Below are 14,690 nucleotides of genomic sequence, written 5' to 3' on the forward strand. Positions count from 1 at the left end.
GTGGATGACCTTAAATATTTTGATGTTAAACACGACCAAAACTGAAGTTATTGTACTTGGCCCGAAGAATCTACGAAACAAATTATCTAAAGATATACTAACTATGGATGGCATTAATTTGGCCTCCAGTGAGACTGTAAGGAATCTTGGTGTTATATTTGATCAGGATTTATCCTTTAACACCCACATAAAATCAATTTCAAGGACCGCCTACTTCCATCTAAGTAACATTGCAAAAATCAGGCATATCTTGCCTCAAAACGATGCAGAGAAACTAGTCCATGCATTTGTTACTTCAAGGCTGGATTATTGTAACTCCTTATTATCAGGGTGTACCAAGAAGTCAGTCAAGTCGCTTCAGCTGATTCAAAATGCTGCAGCTCGTGTACTAACCAGAGTTAGGAAAAGGGACCACATTACTCCTGTTCTGGCTGCCTTACACTGGCTCCCTATAGAACACAGGATAGAATTTAAAATTCTTCTTCTCGCCTACAAAGCCCTTAATGGGCAGGCGCCATCTTACCTTAAAGAACTCATTATACCCTACTGTCCTACTAGGGCATTGCGTTCCAAGAATGCAGGGTTGTTGGTTGTTCTTAGAGTCTCTAAAAGTACAATGGGAGCCAGAGCCTTTTCTTATCAAGCTCCACTTTTGTGGAATCAGCTTCCAGTTTGTGTTCGGACGGCAGACACCCTATCCGTTTTTAAGAGTGCACTTAAGACCTTCCTTTTTGATAAAGCTTATAGTTAGGGCTGATTAGATTCAGCCCCTAGTTTTGCTGATATAGGCTTAGTTTGTCGGGGGACATCTTACTTCTTCCTTCTCTCTGTCTATACCTGTGTACTCTCATGTTCCGATTAACCCAGCTTCCCCAAATGTCTTTCTTTTTGGTGTCTATATACGCCGGGATCCGGAGTCATGGATGATCCTGCGGTCCTGTGTCATGGATTGCGAGTCCTGGATCTTGAGTCGTGGCTGCGGTCCTGGATCATAAGTCCTGGATGGATATCCTCGTGGATTCATCTTCCTATTATACACACATGCATTTCCAAACATTTGGACTACCTATGTTGCAAATGTATTATCTTTTCAATTTACACACGGCATCTATTGCACGTCTGTCTGTCCTGGGAGAGGAATCCCTCCTCTGTTGCTCTCCCTGAGGTTTCTCCCATTTTTCCCTTTAAACTGTGGATTTTCTCTGGAAGTTTTTCCTTGTACGATGTGAGGGTCTAAGGACAGAGGGTGTCGTATTGTCATACTGATATTCTGTACAAACTGTGAAGTCCACTGAGACAAATGTAACATTTGTGATATTGGGCTATATAAATAAACATTGATTGATTGATTGATGTGAGGTGTGTACTATGAGTGTGTGATCAGTTTTTAAACAGAGTCGTCCCTACGCAGCACGTAGGTGGACATCCAGCCTCCTTTGACCCCGATGCCGAACACGGCCCTCAGCAACAGGATGGAGATGACGTTTGGAGCGAAAGCGAGAACCATTCCTGCGACAGCGTTCAGGATGTTGGACACCAGGAAACTCATCTTCCTGCCAAACCTGCAGAGAGGAAGACGAAGGGCAAGAGGTTCTTTCAAAATAAGAGTTGCTGTGAAGGTATAACCTTATAAGGTATACCTATAAGGTATAAGAGCCTTCTCCGTCGCTGCCCCCTCCCATCAGAGACCGCACTGACCTCACCACCTACAAAAAACTCACAAAAACTCACCTCTTCAATCTGGCTTTTAATGTGTGATTGTTGTTGTATTGCTTAATTTTAAATTTGACTTCAACTATATTTATTTGTTGTTCTTTTCTTTTCACTATCTCTGTAAAGCGACTTTGAGCACCTGTAAAAGAGCTTACAAAACAAATCTATTATTATTATTATAACATTCGTCACGTCTCTAATCATATTGCCACGTTCTAATAAAAGAGTCATCGTACAAAAGTCATACATTGTGTTGTTTATCAACTAGTACACAATCTAACAGTATCTACAGACAACTCAGGAACCATCATTTAAGTGTGTCTGTGTGTATGTATCGCATCAGGGCTTTTCCTGTTATTCATGCTGGGTGTTTACGGTTTATTTGGTTTGTTATTTTAACTTTTCTTGATTATCATTTACCTCTTTTATAGTGATGGGAATTACGGCTCTTTGAAGGGAGCCGGATCTTATGGCTCCGTTCCTTTCCGAGAGCCATTCAATAGAGCCGTTCAAAAGAGCCGTTCTTCTGCGAAATAATCACCAGGATAATGATTGACTGTATTGCCAGAAATCTACTTTTACTCACAGAAAAAATGTATAACTTGGTACATCTCTCAGCCAAACTACTAACCAGCAGCATGCGTTATGCCACCATCTACGGAACATTTGCATTCAGGAAAGCAACTTCCCGTAAAGGCGAGTGGATTTATGGCAGGCAGTGAACCAACAATAAAAAGAACGGCTCTCACCAATTACGACTCGGTTTCCTTTGTTCGTACCAAAGAGCAGTTCAAAAGAATCGGATCGTTCGAGAACGTAACATCACTACTCTTTTAAGTATTTGTTTGTTTATTTGTTTTTCAATAACAAATGTCCTTCTTTAAGAAAAAAAAAGATATATATGTTAATAATGTAGTTTTTGGGAGAAGGGGTGGGATTAAATAAGTGTAAACGTCTTCCCACCCCTTTTCAGATGTGTAATTAAGTAGATCATTCGTTTATATATAATTTAGAGTCAGTAATATTTTAGTTTATCAATTTGACACTGCTTAAGTTTGTACAGTATAATAATTCTCATGTTTCATTTCATTATTATTATAATTTTTTGGTATTATTGTTTTACGCGTTCGAAATAAACCAGATCAAAAGGAAACATCAGAAAACCATTCGTCACGTCTCTAATATAAGAGTCATCGTACAAAAGTCATACATTGCTTTAAAGTTAAATAATCCTTTGGAGTTATATGTCAACTAGTGCAAAGTCTAAACATTAACAGCTTTTTTGTCAACAGTATCTCCAGATATCTCACGAACCATAATCAAATTGTGTCTTTGTGTATACAGTATATTGCATCAGGGCTTTTCCTGTTATTCTTCATGATGTTTTTTATACAATTCTGTGTATTTGTCTATAATTTTAAACAACCTACAGTAGGGCTCTTGTTTGACCAACTCAGTGTTTGTTCTCAAGCTATTGCTTTAATGGGAAAGGGGAACACGGTTTGTCCTTCACAATACTGCTGCTGGTTTATAAAGCATTAGGCGCGTTCACACCGGAGTACTTTTACCGGTACTTTCCACGTTTAGTTCCGATAGTTTCTGGAATTTTGCGTTCACACCAAAAAGAGAACTTAGTTCAGAGAACTTGTACCCCCATTTTTAGTCCCTGCTAGAGAGGTGGTACTATCCTGGGGAGAAAAAAGTACCAATTTCTGATTGGCAGGGCGAATTGCAAACCACGCCCCGTAAAACTCTCAAAAGTTTTTTGAAGCCGCCATTGTATTTGCTGGCATTAGCATTATTAGCATTAGCCCCGCGCACCAACGGAGAGAGAATAACTTATGGCAACACAAAAGAAAACATGGGAGCGGTGGAGATGAGGAGGTGTCGGCGTTCTGGCGATTTACTCTGAAGGCTTCAGTAGAAGCTGCTGGGAGTCCCAGCAGCTTCTACTGGAGCAAGTCCCCAACTTCGGGGACTTCCGGCCGGGGACTTCGGGTGGCAGTATACGCCGTGAAGTTGTTTGCGGCCTGCCAGTAAACCCAAAGCAGAAGAAGAAGAAGTGTCATCAGCGGATCCATTTCATAGATCTTAATTTGCGTAATATTCCCTCAGGGACTTATTCCGGTGTGAACGCGATCAGCTCTTTAGTTCCATGGGGGTACTAAGTGCTGGGCACTAAGTGCTGGGAACTAAGTGCGGCTAAGTGGTGTGAAAGAGGCTAATGAATGGTTTAGGCCCAAAATACATTTTTGATCCCTTTATGAATTATGAACCATCCAGATCTCTCAGGTCTACTTTCTGAGTCAGAACTAAACATGGAGAAGTTCAGTTATTATGCTCCATATATCTGGAACAAACTCCCAGAAACCTGCAGGTCCGCTGCAACTCTGACTACTTTTAGATCCAGGCTGAAGACTTTTCTTTCTGAAGCTACTTTTAATTGATATATTCACATCTTACACTGCACTGTAACTTTTATTAATGTATTTTATACCTGCGTTATTCTATATTATCTTGTTTTATGTTTATGTTATTATCTTTGCTTTTTAATTACTGTTTTTAAAAGCAAATGTATAATGTGTTTTCACTGCACTATTTCTAAATGCTCTTATTGTCTTTCATTTTTGTAAACCTCCCATTTGCACTATGCACATTATCTTTTTTATATATATCCTTGCTTACTTGAAGTAAACGGTTATTTGTGTCTTTTCTTTTTAAATGATTGAGTCTTCTTGCATTTTAATGTGTGAGTTTTTTATACCTCGGGACTGTGAGAAACAGTATTTTGATCTTTCTTTGTGTACAAACATATTTTGAGATTGACAATAAAGTTGACTTTGACTTTTGACTGACTAAAGCACTTTGTGTAGAAAAGTGCTTTGTAAATAAACAAGCCTTGCCTTCTCTTTTGTAATTATAAATGAAACAAAACTAAAGTTATGACTAATGAACAGTGAGGTTTACCTGTCAGCAAAGAAGCCAAAACCAAAGCTGCCGGCGAGGAATCCCACGTTGACAAATGCCTGGTACATGTCCACATACCATGAGTCTGAACACACCAGGTCAAACTGAGATGAAGAGAATTTGTAATGTTTCAATTCAGAAGACGCTGAACGTATACCGTGTGTACAATTATGTATTTAATTAAGTAGAACTGCATAATTTTAAGTGTATTGTTTTGTTATAGTGATAGAAATCAACCTTATTTTGAAGCAGAGATGCATCAAAAGTCTCTCCTCACCTCTGTGACAAAGGACTTCCTGCCGTCATAATCGTACTCCCAGCCATCCTTAAAAGACAGAAACAAAACATTGCTTTTAATGCAGATAATAATAATAATAGCTTAGATTTATATAGTGCCTTTCATGGGACCCAAGGTCGCTTTACAAGGAAGAACAGGGCAAAACAAACATAACAAAACAAAAGGCAATCAGACAACCAGTCAGACAGACAAAAACAACAAATAGATTAGGGGCCAAAGGCCTTGGTGAACAGATTGGTCTTGAGGGCCCTTTTGAAGGCGTCAAACGTGGGGATGTTGCGGATCTCCGCAGGGAGAGCGTTCCAGAGGGTGGGGGCTGCCACGCTGAAGGCTCTGTCCCCGAAGGTTCGCAGTTTGGTGCGGGGGGCAATAAGCAGGTCTGAAGGGGGGGGGGGCATGTGGGTGAAGGATGTCCGATAGGTACTGGAGGGCATGGGCATGGAGGGACTTGTAGGTAAGGAGGAGGATTTTGAATGATATGCGGGACTTGACCGGCAACCAGTGAAGGTGGATGAGGGTGGGAGTGATGTGCTGCCATGGCTTTCTATTTTTGAGTACCCTAGCAGCACAGTTTTGAACATACTGGAGCCTGTCCAGGGTTTTGTTGGGAACCCCAAACAGGAGACCATTGCAGTAGTCCAAGCGGGAGGTGACAAACGCATGGACTAGGGTTTCGGCAACCGACTCCGAGAGTGACGGTCGGAGTCTTGCAATGTTCCTTAGATGGAAAAAGGCAGATTTGGTCACAGACTTTACGTGGGTGTGGAAGGAGAGGGTGGAGTCGAGGATGACACCCAGGTTGCGGGCTTCAGGAGATGGGGAGATGGAGCAGCCGTCAACCTCGAGGATGAATTCACCAACCTTCTGGAGCAGCGCCTTGGGTGCCACAACCATGAGCTCTGTTTTCCTGCTGTTTAGTTTGAGATAGTTGCATGACATCTATGCTTTGATGTCATGCAGGCAGTTGATGAGAGACTGAGGGGGGAGCTGGGAGGATGGAGTGGTGCTGAGATACAGTTGGGTATCATCAGCGTAACAGTGGAAATTGAGTCCATGATGTCGGATGATCTGGCTGAGGGGGAGCATGTAAATGGTGAACAGAAGGGGGCCAAGCACAGAGCCCTGGGGGTACACCGTGGTGGACTGGGGCCGGGAGTGAATTAGAGCCATTGATGAGACAAACTGTTTCCTGTTATGGAGGTAGGATGTGAACCAAGACAGCACTGTGCCAGTGATACCTAGGAGGTCTGAGAGGCGGGTGAGGAGGATGTTGTGAGAGATGGTGTCAAACGCTGCAGACAGGTCCAGGAAGACGAGGATGCTGAGGCGGCCAGAGTCAGCAGCAATGAGGAGATCGTTGGTGATCTTGATGAGGGCGGTCTCAGTGCTGTGTTGCTGTCTGAAGCCGGATTGGAAGGGCTCATAGAGCTCATGGTTGGACATGTATAGATGGAGTTGGCCGGCGACCACTCATTCCAGAGTTTTGCTTCGGAAAGGAAGGTTGGAGATCGGCCGGTGGTTCTGGAGGTCGTCGGGGTCCAGGCCAGGTTTTTTGAGTATAAGGGTGGCTGAAGCCATTTTGTCACCCCCAGAAAGCCAATAGCACTTTACACACTAGATTAAGAAATCAAGTATCTCTTTCTCTCTTTAAACCCTTTACTTTGCAAAGCCTTTTCATTTCTGCTTTGACCTCCTCTGTGCAAACCACTGGCATTTTACTTCTCACAAGGCCAACAAAGTGATAATTGATTTTAACACATGAAAGCAATCAGGACACCTCTGTATGACTTTAGGGTCAGAGGAGAAAACTCAACTTTTTAAAGAAATTAAAACGATATCCTTGAAACCTGCGGCTTTAGAGGAAAAATGTGACACACGTAAACACGTAAATACACTTATTCACTTTCTGGCATAGTGTTACATGAGAAGATTTTGAAAGCCTCTTGTCTGTACGGTTAGAGTGCTGCAGGAACGAGTTATAGATCACAGAAATTATTTTGCATTTTTTCACCTGGCTTTTTATCCAGGGTAATGCTTAACTCTAGGGCCGGTCAACAAAAAGGAATACTTTCTGCAGCTCTCTTTATGCAGCCGCAGACATCAGCCTGGTAGCTTAGCTTAGTTTAGCACAACGACTGGAAACAGGCTGTTTTCAAGAGACATTTGAGAGGTAATTTAAAAGCTGTTTTCTGCCAGCCTCAGTTTGAGAGAGCAGGGAGATGAGGGGACTTCATCACAAAATGTCAAACTATTCCCTTCACTGTTTCCATTTCCTTTAATTAGAACAGGAATCAGTAAAAGTGTTTATCGATAACAGAGAAATACCATATTTTGGAGCCAAAACATCTATCAGATTCTGAGCAAAATCAGGGTACAACTGTCTATACCCGAGGACTTTCAACACTTTTTAAAATGTCCTTGTTTTACCTTATCATCATTATTTAAAATGTGCATATATAGGGGACATATTTCTTGTCCATTCACTTTTTGTCTTTGTATGTAGGTCCTTGCTGTGCCTTGCATGTTGTTTTTTGTTGAGACAGATGTTAGGTTTATGTAGATGTTACCATTTCATATTTACCCAAAGCCCCTCCACACGAGTCAATATTATCTTAATCTAAAGTTTTGTAATAACTCTACTGCAAAAAACAGATGATCCAACAGATTATAATCTACCTCCGAGGACCAGAGGTGGGAAGTAGTGGAGTACAAATACTTTGTTACTGTACTCAAGTGCACTTTACTCCACTACTTATTTTTCTGATGACTTTTAACTTCTTACATTTTGAACACAAATACCTGTACTTTCTACTTCTTACATTTTCCAAACAGGCTGGTTCCTTTAGTTGGAATGTGTGTTTGGTGGCGTGATAATTATTATTTAGAGGCATTGCCTGCCTATTGATTTGAACACGATCCGTGTATCCATCATTTCCTGGGGGGTATACTACGAAGCAGGATTTTCGCTTAGCCGGCTAACTTCAGGGAAAACTCTGGGTCTCCGGTCCTACGAAGCTGGTTCTCTTTTTAGCAGGCTAGATCTCCATGGTAACTTAGGCTGTGCGGCTAACCTGCCCCGGAGCAGGTTAGGTTGCAGGCTGAGAGCTCAACTCAGTGAAAGCACTGCCTGCTGACCAATCAGAGCTCAGTGTGCAGAGTTTAAAGCGATCAAGTCATATTACAGGAAAAAGGAAATACAGAAAAGCTGCCGTTGCAGGAAAGACGGCCGGCAAAAATCACCGACTGTGTGAACGTGAACATTAATAGAATATCACCTCCCATCTTCAGAGCAATCTGACTATTATAACATTAGCGTTAAGAAAGCTTACTTAAATATCTGCCACAACATAAGTAACCGGGTCAAAGTAACATTAAGTACAGTCCGCGGCATATCACATCATAATGTATCTGAGTCAGCTGAGCCGTATCTGGCCGTGCAACACTCACAGTGTCACATACTGTATGCAGAAGTATTATTTTAAGCAACACATTAAGTTGAAGAAACACTCGAGTCAAATGTAATTAAAGTCAGATCCACTCGTGTCTTAGACGGGGCAGTGATATCATAAACCTGTTAATGTACGCATTCAGACACTTTTTCTTTTACCAGCTGTATTCACCTTGCAGGTGCAGCTATGTGGCTTTTATCCTTGATAAAGTGTTTAAGTCATGGATGTTTAAAGTTTAACGTCTTCATATGTGTCTAATTATATAGTTGACTTTTCATTCAGGAAGTATGACGCTGCGCTGTCAGTACACTTGTCCATGTTTGTGATTGGTCGAATGCTCCAAATACCACCCCTTTTATGTGAACGCGAACCTAACTAGATAGGACACGGCTGGCTTGAGCGATCCACTTGATAACCCGCGTCGTAGTACCGTTTAGCGAGAGCGCGTATGTTTTGGATTAGGCCAACCGGCTAACTCAAACATATCCAGGTTAGGTTGAACCAGCTTCGTAGTATACCCCCCAGGTCTTCTCTAAAGAAGAGGGACCAATAAAAACGTTGTCATGTTGCCGTTGTTCAGCATGGAAACATTAATTAGCTAACAATGACATTATTGTTCTATTAATATAAAGGGAGGTCAGGTACTCTTTAAAACAGCTGCTAGTTAAGGGTACTTTAGTACATTTCAAAGCCCATACTTCTTAACTTTTTGTTACGATCTGTCTGTGTTGTGTTTTTGTCATGTCTGGTTCTGTCTTTGGTTTCCTGTCTCTGTGTTTCCCCTCCCACCGTGTCTGTTTCTGCTGATTGTGTGCACCTGGTGCCCGGTGTTGTCTCCTCCCCTCTCACCTGTGTCTTGTTCAGTTGATTAGTTTGTGTGTATTTAGGTTCTGGTTTTTCTGTTGGTCTTTGTGGGATTATTTGATTTTGTTGGAAGGTTCTTTGTTCAGAGGGATTTTTGTGTTTGTTGCCTTGCTTTATTTTTACTTTGTTGCTAGTTTTTGCAATAAAAGTATTTTTGAATTTGGATATTCTGCTTTTGGGTCCTGTGTACCTTGCCCTCCAGCCGTGACAGAATAATCCCACCAAAAGATGGACCCAGCAGACAGCGTGTACGAGGTGACGTACAATTTGACATGCTTTAAAAACGACTGTCGATATGCCTCCAGTAGTGAAGAGAGGCAGTCTATTATCTCAACGGCATGCCAAGAAGTAACCTCAAGGCCCTGGTTAAGGGAGTTACTACCCGAGTGGGTGGAGGACTTTTTTGGCAGCTTTGAGGTCAAACCTGTTTCCCGGCCTGCTAGCCCCTGGCATGCTAGCCCCCTGCCGGCCACAGTTCCCAAAAAGGCTCCTTTCAAGGACCCTTTCGCTGGGTCTCGTCTGGCCTTTGGAGGACCTCTGAGCCTCCACAAGGCTTCAAGGCAGCATGGAAGGAAACGCAAGGCCAGGATTCCAGCCCCGGCAGCTATGGTTCCGGCTCCGGTCCCAGCCCCAGCAGCCATTGTTCCGGCTCCGGTACCGGCCCCAGCAGCCATGGTCCCAGTCCCAGAAGACATGGTTCAGGCCCTGGTTCCGGCCCCAGCAGCCATGGTCCTTCCTCTAGTCCCAACTCAAGTCCCTTCTCTAGTCCCTTCTCTAGTCCTTCCTCTAGCCCCTCCTCTAGTCCCTCCTTTAGTCCCTTCTTTAGTCCCCTCTCTAGTCCCATCTCCAGTCCCTACTCTAGTCCCTACTCTAGTCCCTACTCTAGTGCCTTCTCTAGTGCCTTCTCAAGTCCCCTCTCTAGTCCCATCCCAAGTCCCTCCTCTAGTCCCTTCCCAATTCCCTCCTCTAGTCCCTTCCCAAGTCCCTCCTCTAGTCCCTTCCCAAGTCCCTCCTCTAGTCCCTTCTTTAGTCCCTTCTTTAGTCCCTTCTTTAGTCCCTTCTCCAGTCCCCTCTCTAGTCCCCTCTCTAGTCCCTACTCTAGTCCCCTCTCGAGTCTCCTCTCAAGTCCCCTCTCCAGTTTCCTCTCAAGTCACCTCTCAAGTCTCCTCTCAAGTTCCTTCTCAAGTCCCCTTTCAAGTCATCTCTCGAGTTCCCTCTCAAGTCACCTCTCGAGTCCCCTCTCAAGTCCCTACCCAATGACCTGGTCCGTTGGAGGTTCCGTTGGGGGTCCCGCCGCCTACTCTTCTTCCGGGGGTCCTGCCAACCCTATGTCCTGTACCGTTGGAGGTTCCGCTGGAGGTCCTGCCAACTCTATGTCCTGTGCCGTTGGAGGTCCCGCCGACTACTCTTCTGCCGGGGGTCCTGCCAACCCTATGTCCTGTGCCGTTGGAGGTCCCGCCGACTACTCTCCTGCCGGTGGTACTGCCAACCCTATTTCCTGTCCCGTTGGAGTTCCCGCCGACTACTCTTCTGCCGGGGGTCCTGCCAACCCTGTGTCCTGTGCCGTTGGAGGTCCCGTTGACTGCTCTGCTACCGGGGGCCCTGCCAACTCCATGTCTTGTCCTGTTGGGGGCCCCGCCGACTACTCTTCTGCCGGGGGTCCTGCCAATCCTGTGTCCTGTGCCTCTGGGGGTCCCGCCGACAACTCTTCTGCTGGGGGTCCTGCCAACCCCTTGTCCTGTTCTGTTGGAGGCCCCGCCATCACCTGTCTCGCTGGGGGTCCTGCCAACTCCTGGTCCTCTTCCGTGGGGGATCCTGCCGAAGCCTGCCCCACCGGCTCCAGTTCGGCCGACACCGGGCCCTGCCCGACCTCCGGAGCTGTCTGGTCATTGCCCTCGAGCTCGGCCCCCTGAGAGCCGCGGTCTTCGCCCTCGAGCCCGCCCCCTGAGAGCCGCGGTCTTTGCCCTCGAGCCTGGCCCCCTGAGTGCCGCGGCCTTCGCCCTCGAGCCCGGCCCCCTGACTCTTCCTGCCGCTGCCTTCGCCCTCATGCTCGGCCCCCTGAGTTCGCCCGCTGTGGCCTTCGACCCTTTTTGAACTCTGCCTTGCCCCCGGGCCGTCCGCCCGAGACCCCCTCCATGGACTCTGCCTTGCCACCGGGCCGTCCACCCCAGACCCCCACCATGGACTCTGCCTTGCCCCCGGGCCGTCCGCCCGAGACCCCCACCATGGACTTTGCCTTGCCCCCGGGCCGTCCGCCCGAGACCCCCTCCATGGACTCTGCCTTGCCCCCGGGTCGTCCGCTCGGGACCACCTTCCGGGTCCTCCGCTGTGCCCCTGGGCTGTCGGCCCGAGCCCGTCCTCCGGACCCCCTCCACCCACCCTGCTGGACGTTTTTAGGACTTTTTAGGGACGTCTGGGATCCGTCCCTTGAGGGGGGGTAATGTTACGATCTGTCTGTGTTTTGTTTTTGTCATGTCTGGTTCTGTCTTTGGTTTCCGGTCTCTGTGTTTCCCCTTCCATCGTGTCTGTTTCTGCTGATTGTGTGCACCTGGTGCCCGGTGTTGTCTCCTCCCCTCTCACCTGTGTCTTGTTCAGTTGATTAGTTTGTGTGTATTTAGGTTCTGGTTTTTCTGTTGGTGTTTGTGGGATTATTTGATGTTTTTGGAAGGTTCTTTGTTCAGAGGGATTTTTGTGTTTGTTGCCTTGCCTTATTTTTACTTTGTTGCTAGTTTTTGCAATAAAAGTATTTTTGAATTTGGATATTCTGTTTTTGGGTCCTGTGTACCTTGCCCTCCAGCCGTGACACTTTTACTTGAGTAAAGAAGTTTAGTCAGTACTTCTACTTTTATCAGAGTATTTTTAAACACGAGTATCTGTACTTCTACTTGAGTAAAGGATGTGTGTACTCTTTGCCGAGGACTCACCTTGCAGGGAGTTGCTTTGCTGAGATTCAGGTACAGAGGATCACAGCTGAGAGTGGTTTTGTTCCAGTCCACCTCGTACCGCTCACAGCTGCTCTCAGATCTGTTCCCCAGACCCTCCGTCAGCCTGCGACCCTCCGTCAAGCTCCATCCACAGGCTTGCCTCCTCTCCACCACCGCAGGGTCTCTGCACCAGTGATCCGGGGTGAATCCCTGGAAGACGATGCCCACGTAGACCCCTGAGAGAGGCAGAGACAGCAGACAGAGCATGGCGAAGACGCGCTTCTGACAGCGGCCGAAAGTCCCAGCCTCCTCCAAGAGGTCATCAAAGGTTGCCATAGCTGCTGTGATCCAAGTTATGACCTAAAAAATAAGCTTATTATAGACTGCACACAAAGGATCTCTGTGCAATGCCAGAAGTCTGTTTAGCAGATTTAGACCCTACACTCCTCCTCTGCTCAAAATGAAGCTAAAGTCCAGAAAAAAGCCGGTTGGATGTAGTTAATGCAGTGGAATAGGTTACTGTTTAATAGAGCTAAACAGAGAACAAGTTACGCATTAAGTGATCCTGAACCGAGCCAAAGCAAATTCAGTTTGTATTCTGTGAGTGTGCCTCCAGGCTTGCACAACAGATAGAAAATGTGCCTGATTATGTCACAAGACACAGCTGTTTCTACTCTTTTTTTCTTTGGGATAATTAAGCATTCGGATAGCATCCATTTAACTCTTCAAGTTCCTGTGTGAAGCAAGATGGTAAAAAGTTAATTTGGTTACCATTTCTCTACAAACAAACACTTTTGAAATAACAATCACATGGATGCATTTAATATGGTGCATTTAAGCTGTTGCAGAGGACAACTAACTAACTTACTAACTAACTAACTAAATGACTTCTGATTATCTTAACAAGCTGTTATCAATCATGGATAACCCCAATTATATACCATTTATATGTATACAGTATATTATGAGCCTATATTCCTGCTACTGCAGTATTCTTGACCATTTTAATTATCCAGAATGTTGTATATTGTATTGTTTATATTTATATTTGTTTACACTGTTTCATTTTCATTTTAATTGTTCACTCTTTTCCACTCTTAAGTATTTGTATTTTAATGTTGAGCACACTTGTCCTGTAACAAAATAATTTCCCAATTTGGGATTAATAAAGTATATCGAGCTAAATAACAGTCAAACTGACTGACTGACTAACTAATAAACTAACTGACTAGCTAACTAATAAACTAACTGACTGACTAGCTAACTAACTGACAAAATAAATAACAAACTGACAAACTTACTAGCTAAAGGACTTTCTGACTAACTTAATAACTGACTAACTTAATAACTGACAAACTGACTGACGAGCTAACTAACTGACAAAATAAAGAACAAACTGACTTTCTGACAAACTGACTTACTGACAAACTGACTTACTGACTGACTAACTGACGAGCTAACTAACTGACAAACTGACTAGCTAAATGACTTTCTGACTAACTGACTAGCTAACTAACTTAATAACTGACAAACTAACTAACTGACTGACAAACTGGCTAGCTAAATGAATTTCTGATTTACTGACTAACTGACAAACTAACAAACTGACTAGCTAACTAACTAACTAACTGACTAACTAACTAAATGACTTTCTAACGAACTGACTAGCTAACTAACTGACTAACTAACTGACAAACTGACTAGCTAACTAACTGACTAACTGACTAGCTAACTAACTGACTAACTAACTGACTAGCTAACTAACTGACAAACTGACGAGCTAAATGACTTTCTGACTAACTGACTAGCTAACTAACTGACAAACTAACTAACTAAATGACTTTCTGACTAGCTAACTAACTGATTAGCTAACTAACTGACTAACTTAATAACTGACTAACTTAATAACTGACCAACTTAATAACTTAATAACTGATAAACTAACTGACTGACTAACTAATAAACTAACTGACTGACTAACTGACTAACTAGCTAACTAACTGACAAACTGACGAGCTAAATGACTTTCTGACTAACTTAATAACTGACAAACTAACTAACTAAATGACTGACAAACTGACTAGCTAAATGACTTTCTGACTAACTGATTTACTGATTAGCTAACTAACTGACAAACTAACTAACTAAATGACTTTCTGACTAACTGACAAACTGACGAGCTAACTAACTGACAAAATAACTAACTAACTGACTAACTAGCTTACTAAATGACTTACTGACTAACTAGCTTACTAAATGACTTACTGACTGACTAACTGACAAAATAACTAACTAACTGACTAACTAGCTTACTAAATGATCTACTGACTAACTGATTTACTGACTAACTAGCTAACTGACAAACTAACTAACTAAATGACTTTCTGACTAACTGACTAGCTAACTAACTGACTAACTTAATAACTGACAAACTGACAAATTAACTAACTAAATGACTTTCTGACTAACTGACTA

The 14,690-nt window shown here is 43.9% G+C and overlaps 1 protein-coding gene across 1 annotated transcript in view; it reads right to left on the minus strand.

Moving 5' to 3' along the window:
• LOC307015607 (solute carrier family 22 member 2-like) overlaps window positions 1-12,911 on the minus strand; it is a 20,918-nt gene extending 8,007 nt beyond the window's left edge. Inside the window, exons 1-4 of the mRNA XM_079644324.1 lie at window positions 12,216-12,911; window positions 4,958-5,005; window positions 4,681-4,784; window positions 1,408-1,562 (exon numbers count right to left, since the gene is read on the minus strand). Of these exons, the coding sequence (XP_079500450.1) occupies window positions 1,408-1,562; window positions 4,681-4,784; window positions 4,958-5,005; window positions 12,216-12,551 (643 nt within the window). The 5' untranslated portion in view covers window positions 12,552-12,911. The remainder of the gene's footprint in view (window positions 1-1,407; window positions 1,563-4,680; window positions 4,785-4,957; window positions 5,006-12,215) is intronic.
• Between the last annotated feature and the right edge of the window lie 1,779 nt (window positions 12,912-14,690).

The sequence above is a fragment of the Notothenia rossii genome, assembly GCF_949606895.1.
Source record: "Notothenia rossii genome assembly, chromosome: 8".
Classification (NCBI taxonomy): domain Eukaryota; kingdom Metazoa; phylum Chordata; class Actinopteri; order Perciformes; family Nototheniidae; genus Notothenia; species Notothenia rossii.